Source organism: Haliotis rubra, unplaced genomic scaffold (genome assembly GCF_003918875.1).
Source record: "Haliotis rubra isolate DU_JTF1 unplaced genomic scaffold, ASM391887v1 Scf102, whole genome shotgun sequence".
NCBI classification, from domain to species: domain Eukaryota; kingdom Metazoa; phylum Mollusca; class Gastropoda; order Lepetellida; family Haliotidae; genus Haliotis; species Haliotis rubra.
Genome location: NW_025764915.1, coordinates 655,640 through 674,124, shown reverse-complemented (window position 1 = coordinate 674,124; position 18,485 = coordinate 655,640). Strand labels below are relative to the sequence as shown.

Here is an 18,485-nt window from a genome sequence, read left to right as displayed (position 1 = left end):
TTCTGGTAAACACGCTTGTCGCTAATCAATCCCGTTCGTGTGGATTGTTGAAGTTAAAGGATTCCCACAAATCCGGATGACGCTAATTTAAATACACCTTTCTTGTACATAATGACTTGAGACCCAAATCAATAACCTAAAACAATCAATAAACTTAAATAATTATTATCTTCAAGCCTTGGGTTAATTTTTTAATGTTTCTTTCTCCTTTGTACCATGAATACGAATTTCAAATTGTGAAGAAGATAACGCTTATTAATTTTAATTCTCTTTTTTTACAAACGACAGAATCGATAAAGCTTCTTATCATATTACGTAGAACAACTTTTCTGTCAATCAATGCTCGTATTGCTGGCTATCTACTTCTTTATATCCATTCATTTATAACTCATTTGCTAATGGAGGTTCAGAATTATCATTCGTTTGGAAAGCTTATATCAACGCAGGGTTGAGGATGGTCCACATTAGACTTAATGCTCGTCACATGAGACCATTGAACTGATCACAGGATGTCTATTTATATATTTCATTAAATCTCTGAAATGCATTTACTTATATTGACGTTAATGCGAGGTTCGTCCCAAAGAAAACACGCCCTGTTTCTGTATCCATCAGCAACGCCTGGTCCGAGAGATGCCCAGGGACACAGGACCACGATGACACAGTTCATCATCGGATCATCATTGACATATACATGAAATGGGTGTGACCCTGCTTCTATACGGGGATGAAACACGACATAAAGATACCTGAAACTGCCAGCATCGACACACAAAGTAAATATAACCAATGGAAAATATTTGTACATGTCACTTAAGCCGATATTGATGGATTCATCGTTCGCAAAGAAGGAACAACACAGTTCAATAATAAGAGGTGGGATCCTTATTGCTATTGATGACGTTTTAGTTGGAATACAGTGTCGGGGTATTTGATACCTGTATATATACTCAACCAAACTAAATCCTGACACTTAGTAGTGTTTGCATTGTTATAAAAATTGATGGTAACAAACTGCTATGATCCAGGTTACAATACAATCGATGTAATCGATTGCGGCATCATCTTACTGAGGAAGAAGAAGGCATGAATTTACATAACCCCATAACGTCAACTTCACATTTATAAACTATTGGACCAGAAGAATTCAATGACGACTGTGACCTTCTAGGGCGGCCGTGACAGCAACACAACGTCTCCTCAACGACTTTAGAACCTGTTAGAACACTCCAACCTATACGTTGCTCCCATTGGTCAACGAGTGCTTGCCCAAGTTCTTGCAATGTCTGGGGTTGATTCCCATGCTGTCGCACTCGTCTTCATGACATGAACAACGGCGTTACGTAAGACGTTGCTTGTCATGACTGCAGTTTGAGGCGTAACGTTGTCACGTTGACATGTCAATCCAGGACCATCTAGCTTATTTAATGGTAGGAAGATTGAGGTCCTGCCATAGTCCCCATACTGTATGGTACCATTCCCCTGGACGACAGTCAGTTGTGCCATGGACCGTTGGCACATTATGCTTCCCAAACCTTTACACTGTCCCCTCCAAAGCGGCCAATCTCACGAATTCAACACTTTACATGACGTTCTCCCATCCTGCGGCACACACGTACCCTGCCAATGTGCAATGTGAAAATTGACTTGTCACTGAAGTTTATCAAGTTCCAGTGCCTCTGGTTGAATCTGGCATATCTGGAAAGCCATCGAAAACGTCAGATACCTGCGGTGATAAGTCGATTCCTGATGGCCTGTACTGAGGCTCTCACTGCCTGCTCAAAAGCAGAGGTGACTTAACCTCATTTGAGCGTCATTTTGGTGTGACGTCACACGCATCATTTCAAGTCTGTTGCACATGGGCCCTCAGAATGTGTGTTTTGTCTGATGTCTCCCGCCTAATAGTATACAGTTGTCGGTATCAACAAGAGGAAATATGGTTCCACTTCCTTTTCGTCTCAAGTTGACTGTCCAAGGAGGTCCTACATAGAATCGTAATTACAAATTTCAACCAACTATTCTATTTGGGTCCTAATTATGCAAAATATATTGTTCTTTTCATTACACATAATATCACGTCACGAAACATTCATGCCGTCGGGATTGCCTGAATTTGCTTTATATGTATTGTTAAGTAAGTACAAAAACATACACAAACTCATTTGTGTCAAAGAAAGGGATGTTTTTGTATATTGATGACATATGCGATATTGTTAGAGTTTGTAAACCACAGAGCAAGACTACAATTAAATATGAATAAAACCACTCTGGGTATAACAAAACTTCATTTCTGTCGTACGAAAGGGTGATGTTTGCTATTGATAACAGATGCAGGAAATATATAAATGTAACACCTGCCCTTTTCATTCTAAAACGGTTAACCGTATTAATCAAATTCAATATGCTGTTTTCGTAGGTTAATAATGAAATTATAGTAATTGCAATCTCCTTACATCTGGTATCAGTTCACGAACCAGTCATTCAGCTTTGATTGACTGATGTGCTTCTGGTGTGTTGTGAGCGGCTTAAACACTCTCCCAGCTGCAAGTGGTGGCGTTATCTGATCCGATATCGCCAACCTATTATGGTCAGCTGGACACTAAACTGACCACACATCACAGGGTTACCTGTCACTGATGGAATCACTGCCAATGACGTTGAAGGTCTGCGGTTTGCGCAGCTGGACACTAGTGTGGCCATTTTATCTGTGCTATAACGGTTAATGGTTCCAAATATATAAAACGTCAAAGACGTTCTGAATATTTCAGCCTGGTTAGGTTTTCACGTTGAATTACTTATTCATTTATATATCAATAATGTTTTTATAAACAGTTTCTATTGCACACATCTTTCATCTTTAAAACTTACCTTCCCGATTGCACATACGTTGTGTTAGTGTTTTTCAGGTTACCTTGTAAAATGATTCCTTAAAATATATTGATATTCCTGTTTCATGGATCTACCTATTCGTACAATCATATTGTTATTTAAACATTTGCCAAAACACCGACCACATTATTAGTTTTGGTTTATGAATCACTTTAAAGCAAGCTGTTTAATATGCATTGATACAAGGAGTTATGCAAGGTGAGCGTATCCTGCTCCAGCTGTTATTGTTTTCGAAAGGCTCATATATACCAAAAGTGTGAACCATATCTACACCGGTTCTGATATAAACTGTTTCCTTTTATACCCATATGCTACTTCCATTGTACTTATAACTAATGATGCCATCTCACCATTCCTTGTAAGTTAAGGGAAGGAGAGGGAGCCTTGTGATTCAATTGGTTTAAACAATACCTACTCACTAACGGTTAGTACACGAAACGGGCACTATGGTAATGCTTGTAATATCAAAGCAGTTACATATGTCTCGAAATTGCTTTGTTTTCTCCCCGACCTCCGAAACATTTCATGTGTTCTAGTAACTTCAGTACCTCAATCGACCTATTGCATCGTATTAAGGTCTGTACTGTCCAAGACGATTGTGCCCAGCTTTCATCAATTCGTCTTTGCCTACCGCCTATGTAATCTTCCTGACCGTTTGTTCTTTAGATATTACTTCCGGGGCTACTTAATACAACAATAACCAATTTTGCAAATCGACTACTGGCATTAATGCGGCTTAATTCTTTCATTGCTATTATCTACGCGTCTCTCTTGGATCGCAACTGTCAGGGAATATTCGGATTTATTGTTGGTGATGAAACACGAAATAAAAAAACCATGAAAAACATGTTTACTTCCTCTTGCTATTCCGGAGATCAACAATTATTCATTGACTTTTTTAAAGAGCACATAAATGCTGAAGGCAATTTTTAATATAATGAATAATATTGCATTTTTATCATTTTCTTAAAAAGTCATTTGTTGCTAGGGTTGATTATACTTATTAATGAACGCCATAGTTTTGATAACCAGTATGATTTCTGGAAATCAAAAGAAATGAATTCACCAGAACGCCATTCTCAGTTTATAATATTTAGCACAAAATTGTACTGAGGTTAAAAATAAACACATAAAAAATGAATAAATATATATGAGCCCCGATAAGATGGCATATGAAACAGGTCTTATGTGAAATAGCTTTTTATGATTTTTTTTTAAAATAACAAAGTGAAAACATCGGATTTAATACAAGTATTGGAGTCTGTTTGTGAAGCAATGCCAACGCCCATCCCAGAAAATAGCCAAATGATATTATTTTCAAATAGTCTTACAACACGTTCTCATTGCCTAGTCGTGTGTACACGTAAGTGGGTGCTTTTCCTAGGACCCTTGCCAAAAAAAACTCTTTACCCTCATTCCTCCAGGAAATTGTTTCGTTAGCAAGCACTTGCTGGGTCTGTGTTTCCCAATACAAGTTCGTTTATCTTCATCGAAAAAATGCTGTAACCTCCCAAAATTTGCGTTAACATTTGTCTAAGACGATGAGAGATCCCAACATACAAATAGACTCCATGGTTCCAATTTCATTTACCAATAATGACCCATAAGAGAGAACATGGTCCCTTGGAAGGCGTAGGTCATTCGGGATCTTTATGCCAGCTTCAAGTGGCCAGAGGTTTCTTTAAGTAGCTGAGAGCTTGATAGCACGCTTGTATGAGTTACGTTTGTAGGTGGGGTCCAGTTGGTCTGTGTCTGGAGCAAGGTTGAGTAGACAAGTTAATTTAACCGGCTGTCCATAGAAGATAGAATTTCGACCTCAGATCGGTTGGGGTTACATTCTGTCCAAAGACATTTTCGTGTCTGCACGATAGATGCAGCAGCTAATGCTTGTGCAGGATGGCGTGGAACAGCAACAGTTGGGGTCACTATATGAGGTCAGTAAAAATAGTTCCGTTTCTGAGGCGTAGATTGTTTTAGACAAAGGTGAAAAGGCAACAGGAACGTCTTTGTACGACATTTTAAATTAAGAGGTATTTCGCGTGTAACGTAGTTACAATTGCTTGTTTCTCCGGCAAAAATACATTTAAGTAGATTTTAAACTGCATTTTGATATTTTTGTAATTGGTTGGTTTAGGAAATTAGTTCCTTGTGTGGCTAGGAATGTTTGTTTTTTTTTTCGCTATTTATCAAAATAACTTTGATGATGGCATATACGATAAAATATAACAGGTTGTGGTTTATTGTATTTTATTTGAATCAAATCATTGAAATGTATTAAAGATGTTTAGATGCCTAAATTTCAAGGTCAATATTTATGAAAGTAAAGATGCGAGGTCACTTTTCAAAAGCGATCGCAGTTACGGTTAACGTAAGTCTATCCTTAAGTATAGGACATGCGTCAGTTGTTGGTCCACGATCGCTTTGTAAAACGGGACCTTGGCAAACAATTATACAATGTACCATTGTATCATTCTCAGTAGGACAGTTGTTAAAATCTACGTAGTACGACCTTTCGTGGCACACAGCCAACACTATGTATGCCAAAACGGTCTGCGGTATAGCAATGGAAAACGCAGACACAATTTCTGCAATACATCACGAGAGTAACCCAATAGCTCCTGCTTGTGACATCTCCATTGTTGTGACGTCACAACAAGACGACGACATTCAACTCTTCTAAAGAGGATTATTGATTACAATGAGGAACATTCAACAAGCAAATGCTACGCGACGCTTGGTATATGTGGGAATCGGGGCCCAACACGTGCAAATAATGAAGTATTGATCTCGCACGGACATGTTTGTGGTTGCTAACCTGATTCTCGTGGTGCGAGACTTTACGTGATTGAAACAAAAGGTGTATCTGACATACAAGTATTAGATCAATTATGCTCCTGCGGTGGTATCTGATGCTTAGCTGTGCTGGGTATATCTGAAATAAGGCACTGCCGATTTGATATTATGGGGTGGAGACTAGGATTTTCTTTGGAACAATATATTCTCCAGAAAATACTGGAAAGAAATAACCATATGTCAAACCGTTGACAAAGAGAACCTTTCTGTTTCAAAACAGTACATACTACAGGTCGTATTTTTATTAGAAAATATGAAGTTCATTTGAAACGTATCTGATTTTGCACAATGTCTTGTTGCTGTACAACCACCCATTTTTGTTTTGTTTTACGCACAATATGTTTCAAGCATCTGGAACAAATATCTGTTGCTATTGTTTCAATACATAGACCTCCACCACCCCCTTTGAATATCATATGGTTGGTCCCTAAGAACAGTAGCAGGCTCGAGTAACCTAAAAGGCTCCTTCTCAGACATCAATGATAAACATAACGATCCTTTAGCTTTTAAAGTGAGGATGTCAAATACACAAATGGAAAGAGGGATACTTTGTACAGATTGAAACCTTTTAACTCTCACTCATCTCCGTGAGTTTGCATACGGCCCTTAATGATAAGTAAATTATCCTCTAAATGCATGAAGCTGGCTTTCACGGAAAGAGAACTAATAATAGGTTTTAAAACACATGGTCTAAGAAACGTGTTTATGAAGGATGTGATCAATATTGATCGAGCGTTGTGAGGATAACATTTTAAAATATCACTTTGTCTCATCAAAACTGTTATTTTCTTAACCTAGTCATTTGTTTACTAGCAGCATATCTGCTTCAGGCAAACCTTTCTCAAAGAACAGAAGAATTAACAGATTTATTGCTTGCGAGATATGAGAGGTAAAAGCTTCTCTCCGAGTTACGTTAAGTTTCATTATGTTTGTATGAGCAGGTTAAGACACGTTAAAGGTGTCATGGAACAATGGTCGAGTGAGTGAGTGAGTTTAGTTTTACGCCACACTCAGCAATATTACAGCTATATGGCGGCGGTCTGTAAATAATCGAGTCTGGACCAGACAATCAAGTGATCAACAGCATGAGCATCGATCTGCGCAATTGGGAACCGATGACATGTGTCAACCAAGTCAGCGAGCCTGACCACCCGATCCCGTTAGTCGCCTTTTACGACAAGCATAGTCGTCTTTTATGACAAGAATGGGTTGCTGAAGACCTATTCTACCCCGGATCGTCACGGGTCAGCAATGGTCGAAGTGTACACATGTACATTAGTGACACATGCTGGGATGAAATGCTTGCACAGTGAACTTTGAATATCTGATGTCGATAGTGAAACATGACTTTATATCCATTTTGTTGAGTACCTAATCTAGCAGTAGCATGTTTTTTTTCAACATGTTCAGTTGGGATTTTGACAGGGTTTCCTTTAAGATTCAACACAATCAGTGGTAGTGAGACGATATGAGTGGATTTCTGGATCACTTGTTTGCCTGTTTGTTGTATACTACGGTCGCATGACTTGAGCACCATTGCGTGGTGTCAGGCAACAAACACAACATTTCAATACAAATCGTGTGGGTAACAGGTGTTTCAACTCCGCGAACACCTGGTGTCATCACTGGGCGTGATTCTTTCATTTAATGATCATCGCCATTTTACCCTTTACACTCGATGGAATCCGTTTTGTGGGATAGTCGAGATTGCTTTTTCTCTTTAGTTGAAGATCAGTCCAATTAAAAATAAAGTTATCATTTCTTGCATAGTCAAAGACCTTTTCAGGCGACTTGAGAATTATAATGGTTTATGCTTGCTATTTAAGTTGTCACAATTGACATGAGTATTATATGAGCCATAACAGAATCGTAAATGAATGGAAAAAAAGTTTTGTAATATCCAATCGATCATCAATCTATATTTTCGATAAACCTATGTTTCATATTGCGCTTCCACGTCTCTGTTAACATATTAAAAATGATGATGTTTTCCGCCACAGGAATAAAATAGTATTAGAGTATCATAATTATAATTGCCACATATGTAAATAGGTATGGTTTGGACCAGGATTGGTATTTCAGCGAGCTATAAAGCAGGAACATACAACACTCATCAACAACACATACAACACAATGAGGTAGGATGTTTTCGTTCAACAAAACAAAATAAACTGTGTAGTTTCTTTGAAATATCATCAAATCTCTCTCTTTTTTTCACTTCTAATGGAAATAAAATGTATATATATTCCCCGGTTCCTTATTTCACAAAAGGTTCTTGAGACGAGATATCGTCCAAAATATACAAAAGCCCATTAAATCCTTTCCTGCAGACACTAAAATGAACCGATACACTCCCAGCTCAATCTAACACAAGCATTCCGTTCTGTGGGCTGCCGTTACGTATAAACAAGCACTCTTACAAAAAACCAAGGGATCACTGCTAGTATCTTCAACAGAATCTAACCACCGCCATGCGTGAGTCACGACCAATAAAGGCCCTTCTACGAGGCTGCAGGTGCACGGTGTATAATTAACGACAAATTAAAACTTATCTGTGGAAAAGTACCGTGCAAAGCTTCAGACTTTAGAGACTAAAATAGCATAACTATGATCATTCGCCTGCTTGTTGTGATGGTTGGTCTTTTTTTATCAGTCCGTCTTAACTATGTTTGTAAAGGCTTTATAAAAGATTCAATTTGTTAGACATGAAGGTGTCAGCGTAACGTGTGTGTTTCTTTACTGTAGAATAGTGTGTGACGCTTCAAAGGCAAGGGGCCCATTTCACAAAGCGATCGTAGCGCTACGACTGTCGTAAGTCTATGTTAAAGTATGGAAGTTACGATCACCTTAGCGCTACGATCGCTTTGTGAAATGGGGCCCTGGGCCTAGATTTTCGATGCTCTCTTAGCGCTAAGATAGTCGTAAGTGCCATACATTAACAGTAACTTACGACTATCTTAGCGCTAAAAGAGCTTCGAAAATCTAGGCCCTGGTATTTCTGTAACGTGTACTGGTGGACATACTTTGTCGATCACATTGTGTCAAGGTCAAGGCTGAAACACGACGTAGTGTCTCATCATTAATTTCCGAAGCCATTATTTTTCATGACGTATCCCAGACAGTGTAAAATTATTAATGGTCTGGTAGGAACGATATTTCGTAGTTAATTAATATCATAGCGCGAGGATTGCAATTGTCGTTCGTCCTTGTACACGCATCTGGTGTCGATGGTCAGTGGTACCTGTTAATGGAGACAGGGACTGGACATACACTATATTGATGACGACCAGTGATATATATATAATTGTAGTCCGAGCGATAGTTACAAAGAGGGTAGCCTAGACACATAAACCTTTGCCACAGTCGGCTTCTCTGCCATGTGAAGGCCAACATTCCAGTCTGTATTCAACGACGTGTCATTAGTGTGAAGTCCCAAAACCTTTTTGGACATATCTAATTATTTCTAGCGAAGATTCATGTCACAAATACATTGGATATAGTGTGATATAGATGTTGACAGGGATGATTTCAAAACGAGAACACATTTAAATAAATACAAATTCAAATACAACATACGCTTACTTCAAGAACACCAGGGTATCAAATCTACCATCAAATATGAGTTCATTTGTGTGGTTATTAAACATGTTTAAAGACAAATTACGACCTATGACACAATTTATGGGACACAGGTCCCTTGTATTGATTGCATACAAGTAGCATTTCTTACCCTAAAATATTACCGTATGGGATGTCAAGGATATTCAATCTGGGATTTCTTTGTACCAGGATACAATTTCCTGGGGACGAGGCCAAGAGTGTCCACTCTCAGTCATTCATGTCTACATCCATTTGTGGGAGTATGTCAGGCCTGAGATCAAGGCTCGACACTGCATTGTGCAGAGTTGTATCATGTAACAGGACACGCAGTTGCTTGGTTCTTGTTCGTGTTCAAGATTTGGGTCAAATGTGACGAGGTTTTGTATCAGCCCAATGGTGGGTTCACAAAAGAGATCGGCGTCACATTGAGTTGGTACTTGTTCAAATGTCCACAGAAGCAATTCTTAATACCATCAATTTCTTACACATTACTGTCAGATATTGTTGGGATAGGGGTAGAGGTAAGGGAACGGGTAGGACTCGGGTGATGGGTAACAACTCGTTTCATTAGATGATATGCGTCTTTTAGGTATCCATGATCCGATACCAACGATCCCGAGTTCGAATCCCAGATTCCAGTAATACTCTCTTTTATGTTTCTCGATATGTAGCACCTTACCAGTATTCATGGCTTTCACCACGGTGCTAAACATTAGAGTGTATGAAGCACCCTATAACCTTCGAAGTGACTAAAGCCTGTGGCCTTCGCACCAATGACCCCGTTTCGACGTGTTCTTCATACTGCTGAAACAGGCAAAGAATGGACAATGCTCCAGTTCAGAATTCACACAACTGACCCTTGTAAGTCATTCAGCTCAGGCCCGTTTGATTTATCACCAATGCATCAACGAAAATCGAAATATTTCATAGACTCACGCAAACAAAACATTTTATAATTATTTAAATGTTAGCTCATGAACTGGTTCGAACATTTCCATAAAGCTAACACCATAAAACGGTCAACGAACAACATCAATCAATTAGGCAGAAAAATATTCATGTGAATGGCGCCCTTTTAACAATAAGCAAATTCAAAGTGGTAATGTCCGACCCAAGCGATTTGAAGTGGCGATGTTGTCAGCTCTATATTATCCTCAGTAGTGATGGTCGAGAGTGGTCAGCGAAGGCCCGGCTGACATTCCGCCAAATTAACGCCACCAGATTAACGCCAGACCCGAACGACGGAACTAATTTTATGGTTGGAGGAACATAACACAACGTAGATGTGAAAGGGCAGTCTATGAATTCGACTGCATACCGCTAATGCTTTCTGTTTGATGGTGATCTAAATAGCAGACCGGACAGCTCTAAGCCTGTTGCGGTCTTTAGATGGTAAAGATAGACTATTGGTTAATCACCAGTGACATGATGTCTTTATCGACATTATGTGGCAAACCATTAAATTGTATCGTCTAGTTTGAGCCTTTGTCGCCATTCTCCCAATCATTTTTTCTTTAAACGTTGTTCGCTCAATTTATCAACACAGATATTTGTTTATTCAGTTCACAGAAGTTTCATGATTTAGTAGGATACGAGTTTCCCAGATACTGTTCTACTTGGTATGCGTTATTTGCCGTGGAACCCGTGAAGAATCGTGTCGTAAGAGACGACTAACGGGATCGGGTGGTCAGGCTCGCTGATTTGGTTGACACATGTCATCGTATCTCAGTTGCGTAGATCGATATTTATGCTGTTGATCACTGGATTGTCTGGTCCAGACCGGATTATTTACAGACCGCCGCCATATAGTGCGGCGTATAACTAAACTCACTCACTATTTGCTGTTAATGTAAATATTACCCGAAATAACTGAAATAACACTAAACAATCCTAAAATTTCCCGATGAAGGTATACTTATATCAATATCAATGCTATCGTTATAATTGGTGTATTGCTACAGGTCAACGTCAGCTGAAATGATTTGGAATGTAAATCTTTCTGCTAGGAACTCTTTAAGAAAATGCACAGACACGATAAAACGATTTAAGAGTCATTGTTCTTCCATCAAATGGATGGAATCGGTGTCTTGTCCTTTTCTTTCAAGAAAGTGATCCGTTTCGATAACATAAAGAAAGTAAAGTTACTGACATCGATGTCGATTCGCCATATGGAGTTTATAATACCTATTGGCACTCGCTGATGGTTTTAAACAATGTGATGAGAAGATAATTGTTTTGTTATTGATGTAGAACAGGCTCACAGTCTAACTTCCTTGCAATTACCTACACTATTTGTATAAGTACAAATATGCATTAAAGGTGCACTCTCTTAATTCAAGTTTTATGTTTAAGGTCGGTTTAATTACGTTTTTATGCTTTGATTTCTATACATTTCGTAATGAAAATACTTAGACCTTATGTTTTTCATATTTTTCCGAGAATATATATTTACCTTTGCATTTTGTTAAATAGGTCACCTTACTCTTGTCGTTTGACTAGACTGACATGTGACATGTTAATTGTCTGTCATCTTACACGACAAAATGGGTGGTCATCGTATCAAACGCTGCCTTGTACGACCCATACCTCATTACAGGACTTCACACATTGTACCCACGTGGGGACTCGAACCCGAAGCATCGGCGTGACGAGCGAACGCTTTAACCACTGGGCTACCCATCACCCCTCATAACAATAATCTACGGTTATAACAAACTAAAAGGGACCACTAAATTAAGCTCGTTAAACGTGCAAATTGTCTTACAAAAGTGTTATTGTTTCTATATTTTCTGTGTATATTCAATTCCAGGTCGTTGCTTTCATTTGCCATTCTAAACTGTTGTAGCGCTGACGTATTAGCTAACACCTGCAAATAGATTATGGTTATTCTTTGTCAAGTTCATGTGATAATGATCTCTCTTCCCCGTTACGGCTGTTAGCTAAACAGTTGGTTTACTGCAACCAAACGCCAGGAACAAATTCAAACGTCAACACAAAGGGATCCGTTACGCCAACAGTTTATGTAGCTTGTCTGTCATTATGTCAGGTGTTCACGATTACTCCAAATACTGAATGCAATGAACCTTAATGATCGAACCTTATCTCAATATATCGATTAAGATGTAACATTTTGGTACCAAATCAATTTTGACATGGCCTTAACACGATGCTTCGTTTATGTCGAACTGTGGATAAGTACTCTCGATTATCCACGGGTTCAATTAATAAATAAATGTTTCTTTGAATGTATTAGGGTTCCGATATACATATGTTAATGTCATCGCGCAACAACGTGATGGGTACCCGGTGGGATGGGAGGGGCTAGTATGGTTTTACGACGCAATATCAAGGCGGGGGACACCAGAAATGGGCTCCACACATTGTACCCATGTGGGGAATCAAACCCGGGTCTTCGGCGTGACGAGAGCGGTAGGATATGAGGGTGACGTGAATGACTATATGTACATGCCGCAAGAATCGAACTTTGTACTTCCCAGGATCCTATAATGCAATTTGAATGAAAACCGATTCTTTGACAGAATTGATATATCATTTGATAAGATGTGGTCGGTCTGTTATGTCTCGTTTGGCCGTGTGTAGGTTGGTTCGTTTTTCATTTTCATAACTATTGATCTTATAATAGATAATAACGTTCCATAAAGTTATTCCTGGCTGAGATATAACGTTAACTTTACGGCCTAGACAACGACCAAGTGTACTCGTATCTTTATGATACTTACAGTATTTGCACTCATTAACAATAATTCCCTTGTCCAGTTCATAACGCCCTTTACTGACACACTTCTCTGACGTTAGCAAGAGTTCTTTGGTATCCGTTGCCATTAAGGATATAGTGTGGATTCAAAATAACATTGCTGACGGTGGCACTCTGGCGATGATAATATTTTAGCTAATATTGAGTGCAAAGAGGACTGGGTTAAAGGGTTAATATTTGCGTTGAAATAACCTCATTAACGCGAAAAGGTTTTTTGCATGAATCATCGCGAAGAGTAATGGCGAAAAAAATCCAATCCCCCCGAGAATGAATCTTTTTTAATTTGAGCCCAAATTTGAAAGCCCGTGCTAATGCAAAACAAGGGTTCACTCGAAACCGTGCTAATATCATGCAGCGAGGAGACAGCGAATTTTAGTTCCGCATGTGCGCATGCGTAGAATGGCGGATATTTCATTGCTACTTTGTGTTGAATGTGATTGCATATTTGCTCCGTTGTAACTATTAGAAAATATACCTTATGGTGCATAATGTCTCTGCATTATGGAGCTTATAGTCTGAAATAGGAATTCGGACGACAAAGCAAATTGATTTTTCTTCCATCATGATAACGCGATTTAGTATTTTTCGGTCTTGCGACAATGGTAAATGTAGATCCGGTGCCAATGCACTTTGTATGCATGGTTTAGTGCTGTAATTATTGTGTGATGCAATATTGGTGCACCTCTTATCAACATTGTCTGTAAGACACCTGGCAAATCCTCACTGACACATGCACGACACTACACCACGAATCAGATCATTTATGAGATCGACACGACAGGAAAATGTTCTTGTAGCATTATGCAACCAACGACAAGATTGACCCGTTCAGGGAACACTGCACGGCCACACTTGCATATCTCCTGCACCGAGCCGACTCTCTGTCTCTGGTGACAAAATATCGACCTCGGGCTTCAATCACTGTCTGTCCTATCACGTGCTGTGTGCGCGTCTCGAGCTAAATGCCTGCACGTGCGTCCATCTTTCTGACTGTCACGAGGTTGTGAAAGCCGAACCGAAATGTTAACCCTTTCTCTGACTGATGATACGTTCAATAAACACCTCCTCCTTTCTCTCTCCCTCAACTCCGTAGCTAGAGGCTTGTGCCTGTGTTTCTCTCTCCCCATCTCTCTCTCTCCCTCCCTGTAGCCGTGTCTGTGGATAGTACTTGCACTATAGACAGCATCCTGGTTCCCATACAGCGGGACTATGGGAATCTGCATGATGTGGATCTACGGAGGGACTAGCGTTGCTTCAGGTGGAAACAGGGTTCCTTAAGATGACTATGGGACTTAGAAGCGACAAACTCTACGGTGGCTATGTTGGGAGTAAGAATGGAACTTGAATCGGCCGACCTCGATCCGTGGACCAGCGGTTAGGCTTTCAGCCACTGCATTTTTACTCGGCAGTGTTCATTCGCTCCATCTGTGCTTTGGTCCAAGTAGTTATTTTAGAATCGTGGTTGAGTCGGGTGTGAGGCTTGGGACGAATGCCCAGTAGGAGGGCGGGCGGGCGCTCGACCCACCTCGACCATTCTAAGGTTGTCACAACGGAGCAACCATGCCGTCCATGGTCAGATTTTTTGGCGAAATAGCAGCATCATCGGCAACCGGAGCAGCGCCATCGTCAAGGGCTAGTCTACGGAGAGGGTCTGAGATTGGGGAACGTTTGGAGCATACAATTCATTTGACGTCACACTCGTCAACGCCGTCGGCACATGACAGTGGAGGGGGCCCCTCGCCGTGAGTACCCAGTCTTGTCACCTTAAAGCCCTGTCCCTATTGGTTGGCTGAAACGCCCGCGCTTTTATTCCCGATACCGTCCGTTGGTCACTAGTGTCAAAAGCGGTCATTCCATGTACATTATGACAAGCCTATTTAAACAATTCTCTCAAATTGCTTCTGTTAACCTGTCAGTGATTAATGGCTTCGTCAGATATGACATGAGGTGTTGTTTTTATCGAAACAATATGAAAGCATTTGTGTGGCAAACCAGGTGGTTTGTTTCAGTTTTAAAAGGATACATGGCCTTTGGATCTCTTTATCCGCATCCAAACTGAGCAAGCATCCTCGTAACCATCATCGTTATAATAATGCAGGCTGTCATTATTTACGCTAATATCACAGGTATGTTTGGATGTGGGCTATGGCCACGTGACCGATACCGTGGACGTTGTAAATACAGACCATGGAAGTTTTCAGATAATTTGGGGGTTGTGGTCGGTGTTTAGCGAAGGTTTTCAATTTACTTCCTCATGGCCAACTGTACAGGAAACGATCAATTCATGGGAGATGAAAGCTACAGGATGGCGTATGTAATGTATGTTTCGCACGAGAGAGAGAGAGAAAGAGTTTTTCGTTTGATTTGTATGTGTTTCTGAAGAGCAGGAACTACTTTCAGTAATGGCTGCTTATCTAGAAAGGGCTCCATACTTAACGTCAGTTTCGTTGAGCAGCAAGACGGTCAGTTTCAGCCAGATAGCGCTAATTCCAATGGTCAAACTATCATTCTCAACAGACAGACGTCTTCATCTGCTCTCTGACTGGTTTGAGCAGGTGGGTGAGTTGTCGAGACTGGGAGGGAGGGGGGTGAGGGTTGGGGGTCTCAGTGGTGTAATATCACATCTTTAAGTCACACCCTTACCCAACTTCTTTCCCTTGCGTATTTGTACAACAGCCGTGAAGAATTCGCAATTATGATGCAGCATTAAGCCCCGCCCTAATCGATTCTCCGATAATTCTTTAATAGAATGGATACGTTACGTTTTCAGCATAAATTGTAAAGACAGTGTGCCATTCTATAAACAACCAGATTTTCCCAGAGAAATCAAAGGATTCTTTAATCAGAATCTGTTCTGACGGGGGACGTGAAAGCAAGAGGTCCACTTTTCACATCCTTTGATATGAAAACTCATTTATGTGATGTTATGTTTGATAATGAACATAAATGTATCGACTAGTACAAAATTACTGAATACAATGGCATAGGTTAAATACATAGTAGGAAGGTTCACTTTCATGCCTTAGTTTAACTCCAAATTGGTATTAAACGAGGAATTTATTACCTCGAATTCAGGAGTTCGACGGCCCGATATTGCTGAAAAACAACGTTAGGTCTCAAGCTCAGTCTGCCCACGGCGGAATGGAATCCCGACATAAAAACGTTCTAAATCATCACACACACCATACCATTAAGCATCTGGGCCACTCCTGGAGTCCAACGATCAAAGAAGCTTGAAATATATTGCTGTACATTCTTACGTTTATAATGAGAGACTCTGCACTTTGGACTAAGCTTTGTGATTTGTAGAAGTAATAACCTGCATAGCACACTTTGAATTAATTTTCTGTAAACACCTATGGGCTGTTTCATAATTAGTCCTAGGCCAAATGCTAGAAACGTCCCTATGTTTTAAGATCTCTCAGCAGCAGTAAAACTTTTATCCAACAATTAGTATGACACCTCCCACCCTCCAAAACGTCTTGTTGATATGTAGCTAACCGCAGAATGCATCGGGTTACTAAAAACAAGGTTTAACCCACTGTTGAAACAGAGTGCACATGCTCATAGACCAACATGAGTATTAACCACATGGTCAAATGGATGGTGGCAAGCTGGTGTTTAACATGGTCAAGATGTGCAGGGTAATAAGGCTGGGTGTATCATATTACCTGAGTTTGATGCCTTCTCTACATTTGGCCTAGGCGTATGATGAAGCTTGTGTAAGAAGCTTATTGTCGGGCGTGGTCCGGTATCATTAATACATTCTGAAACATAAAGTACATCTCTAAATGTTACTGACGAACAAGCTCAAGTGGCATTCTGGTGTCTTCTGGGACGGTGGGGTAGACTACTGGTTAAAGCGTCCGCTCGTCATGCTGAAGACCCGGGTTCGATTCCCCACATGGGTACAGTGTGTGAAGCTCAGTTCTGGCGTCCATTGACGTGATATTGCTGGAATACTCCTAACAGCGGCGTAAAACCAAACTCAGTCACTCACTCTGGTGTCTTCTTTGTAATCAATATACATAATTTCAAACCGTTATGGTTCATAATTTGATAACTGGAGTGGTGTTGTTATTGTAGACGTACATCTACCTGTTAAACCCAAGTCATCTGGTTGTTTTACTGTGGTTTTGTACGACCTATTACAGAATAATGTTATTTATGATCAAAATTTGGCTTTTTTAGGTTTTGGAAGGTTTTATGGGCGAATTGTGCAAACCCGGAAGTCTATGGCTCCTGTGTCAATCTTCGAAGCATGAATGGAAGGTTTTAGGATGTTGACATTCAGCACGTGTGGGACATGTGTAGCGAGTTGAGTAAACAGGTCGCCTACTCCCTACAGCGTGTGTGTGTGGAGTTATCTACTGCACTATATCGGCAACTGCTGCCGTAAGCAAGGAACGTGCACTTGGACATAAACATGGGAAATTACCAATTCCATTCCCTGTTTCCTCTCAAATAGTGACGTCATCGAGTAAAAGAAGTTAAAAAGAAACACTTGATATATCAAGTGGTTCATAAGAAGAAAGAGGGAGCATAATTTACCTTTAATCTCAACTTACTTCACACAGAGAAATGCCATTTTTTTTACAAGAACGTTAATGTAAGATGGTGAAGGGAACGTGTTTCTGAAACAAATATATTTAACCTCATTCCGACAGGAAAGCACATTGGGGACTGTTTCAAGTTTAGCATGACTGGACATTGCATTGAGAAAACATAAAATGTAACAGTGTCAGAATGCTGTTATCCAAGCGTCACGGAGTTCTTGTTGACAACGGTTCCTCTTGATCTTAAAGAGTTTGAAAGGAAGTAAATGTAAATTTGGTGATCAGAGTTGCGTCCCTTAGGTGTACAAGAATCCCAGATTCGTCAGGTTTGTCCGCACTGTACAAGTGTCCCTGGGTTTTAAAAAATGGTAAAAGAATTAGACATACGTGTCTCCAGGCTTTCGTTCTCACTCTCCCAATTCACTCACTCACTCCTGGTTGTAAACTGCCAAAGTAGCATTAATTCTGTCTGCAGCAGGTTTTAATTTGCAGATAATTTGTTGACGGACTGATATTAGCATCATGGTAGCATCCTTGTTTGACTGGAGGATAATGTATGTTGTCTCTCCATGTGATTTATGACCCTGTGACGACAAAGACAACATCGTTATTATACTAATTGACGGGGAGACAGGTCAGGGTCCGTTTTGATTGATTGCAATGCAAACCTAGTATGATCAGCTGTCGAAAGCGGGAAGATATTTGCAAGACTCTGACGTTTGTCTTTAGTATTGGGGTCGTGTTCCGCGCACTGCTAAGGATTTAAATGCATATTAATATACCTGTGATTGATTTGGAAATGAGTGTTTTGG

General features: G+C 40.1%; 1 protein-coding gene across 6 annotated transcripts in view; it reads left to right on the top strand.

The window, feature by feature from the left end:
* The window catches only part of LOC124270041 (innexin unc-9-like), a 168,092-nt gene that overhangs the window by 113,881 nt on the left and 35,726 nt on the right, over positions 1-18,485 (top strand). Inside the window, exon 1 of one of the 6 annotated variants that reach the window (XM_046705067.1) lies at positions 14,219-14,859. The exons of the other annotated variants lie outside the window; for them this stretch is intronic. Coding sequence (XP_046561023.1) covers positions 14,678-14,859 — 182 coding nt within the window. The 5' untranslated portion in view covers positions 14,219-14,677. Of the gene's footprint in view, positions 1-14,218; positions 14,860-18,485 lie in introns of those variants that run through there. 6 annotated transcript variants of the gene reach the window in all.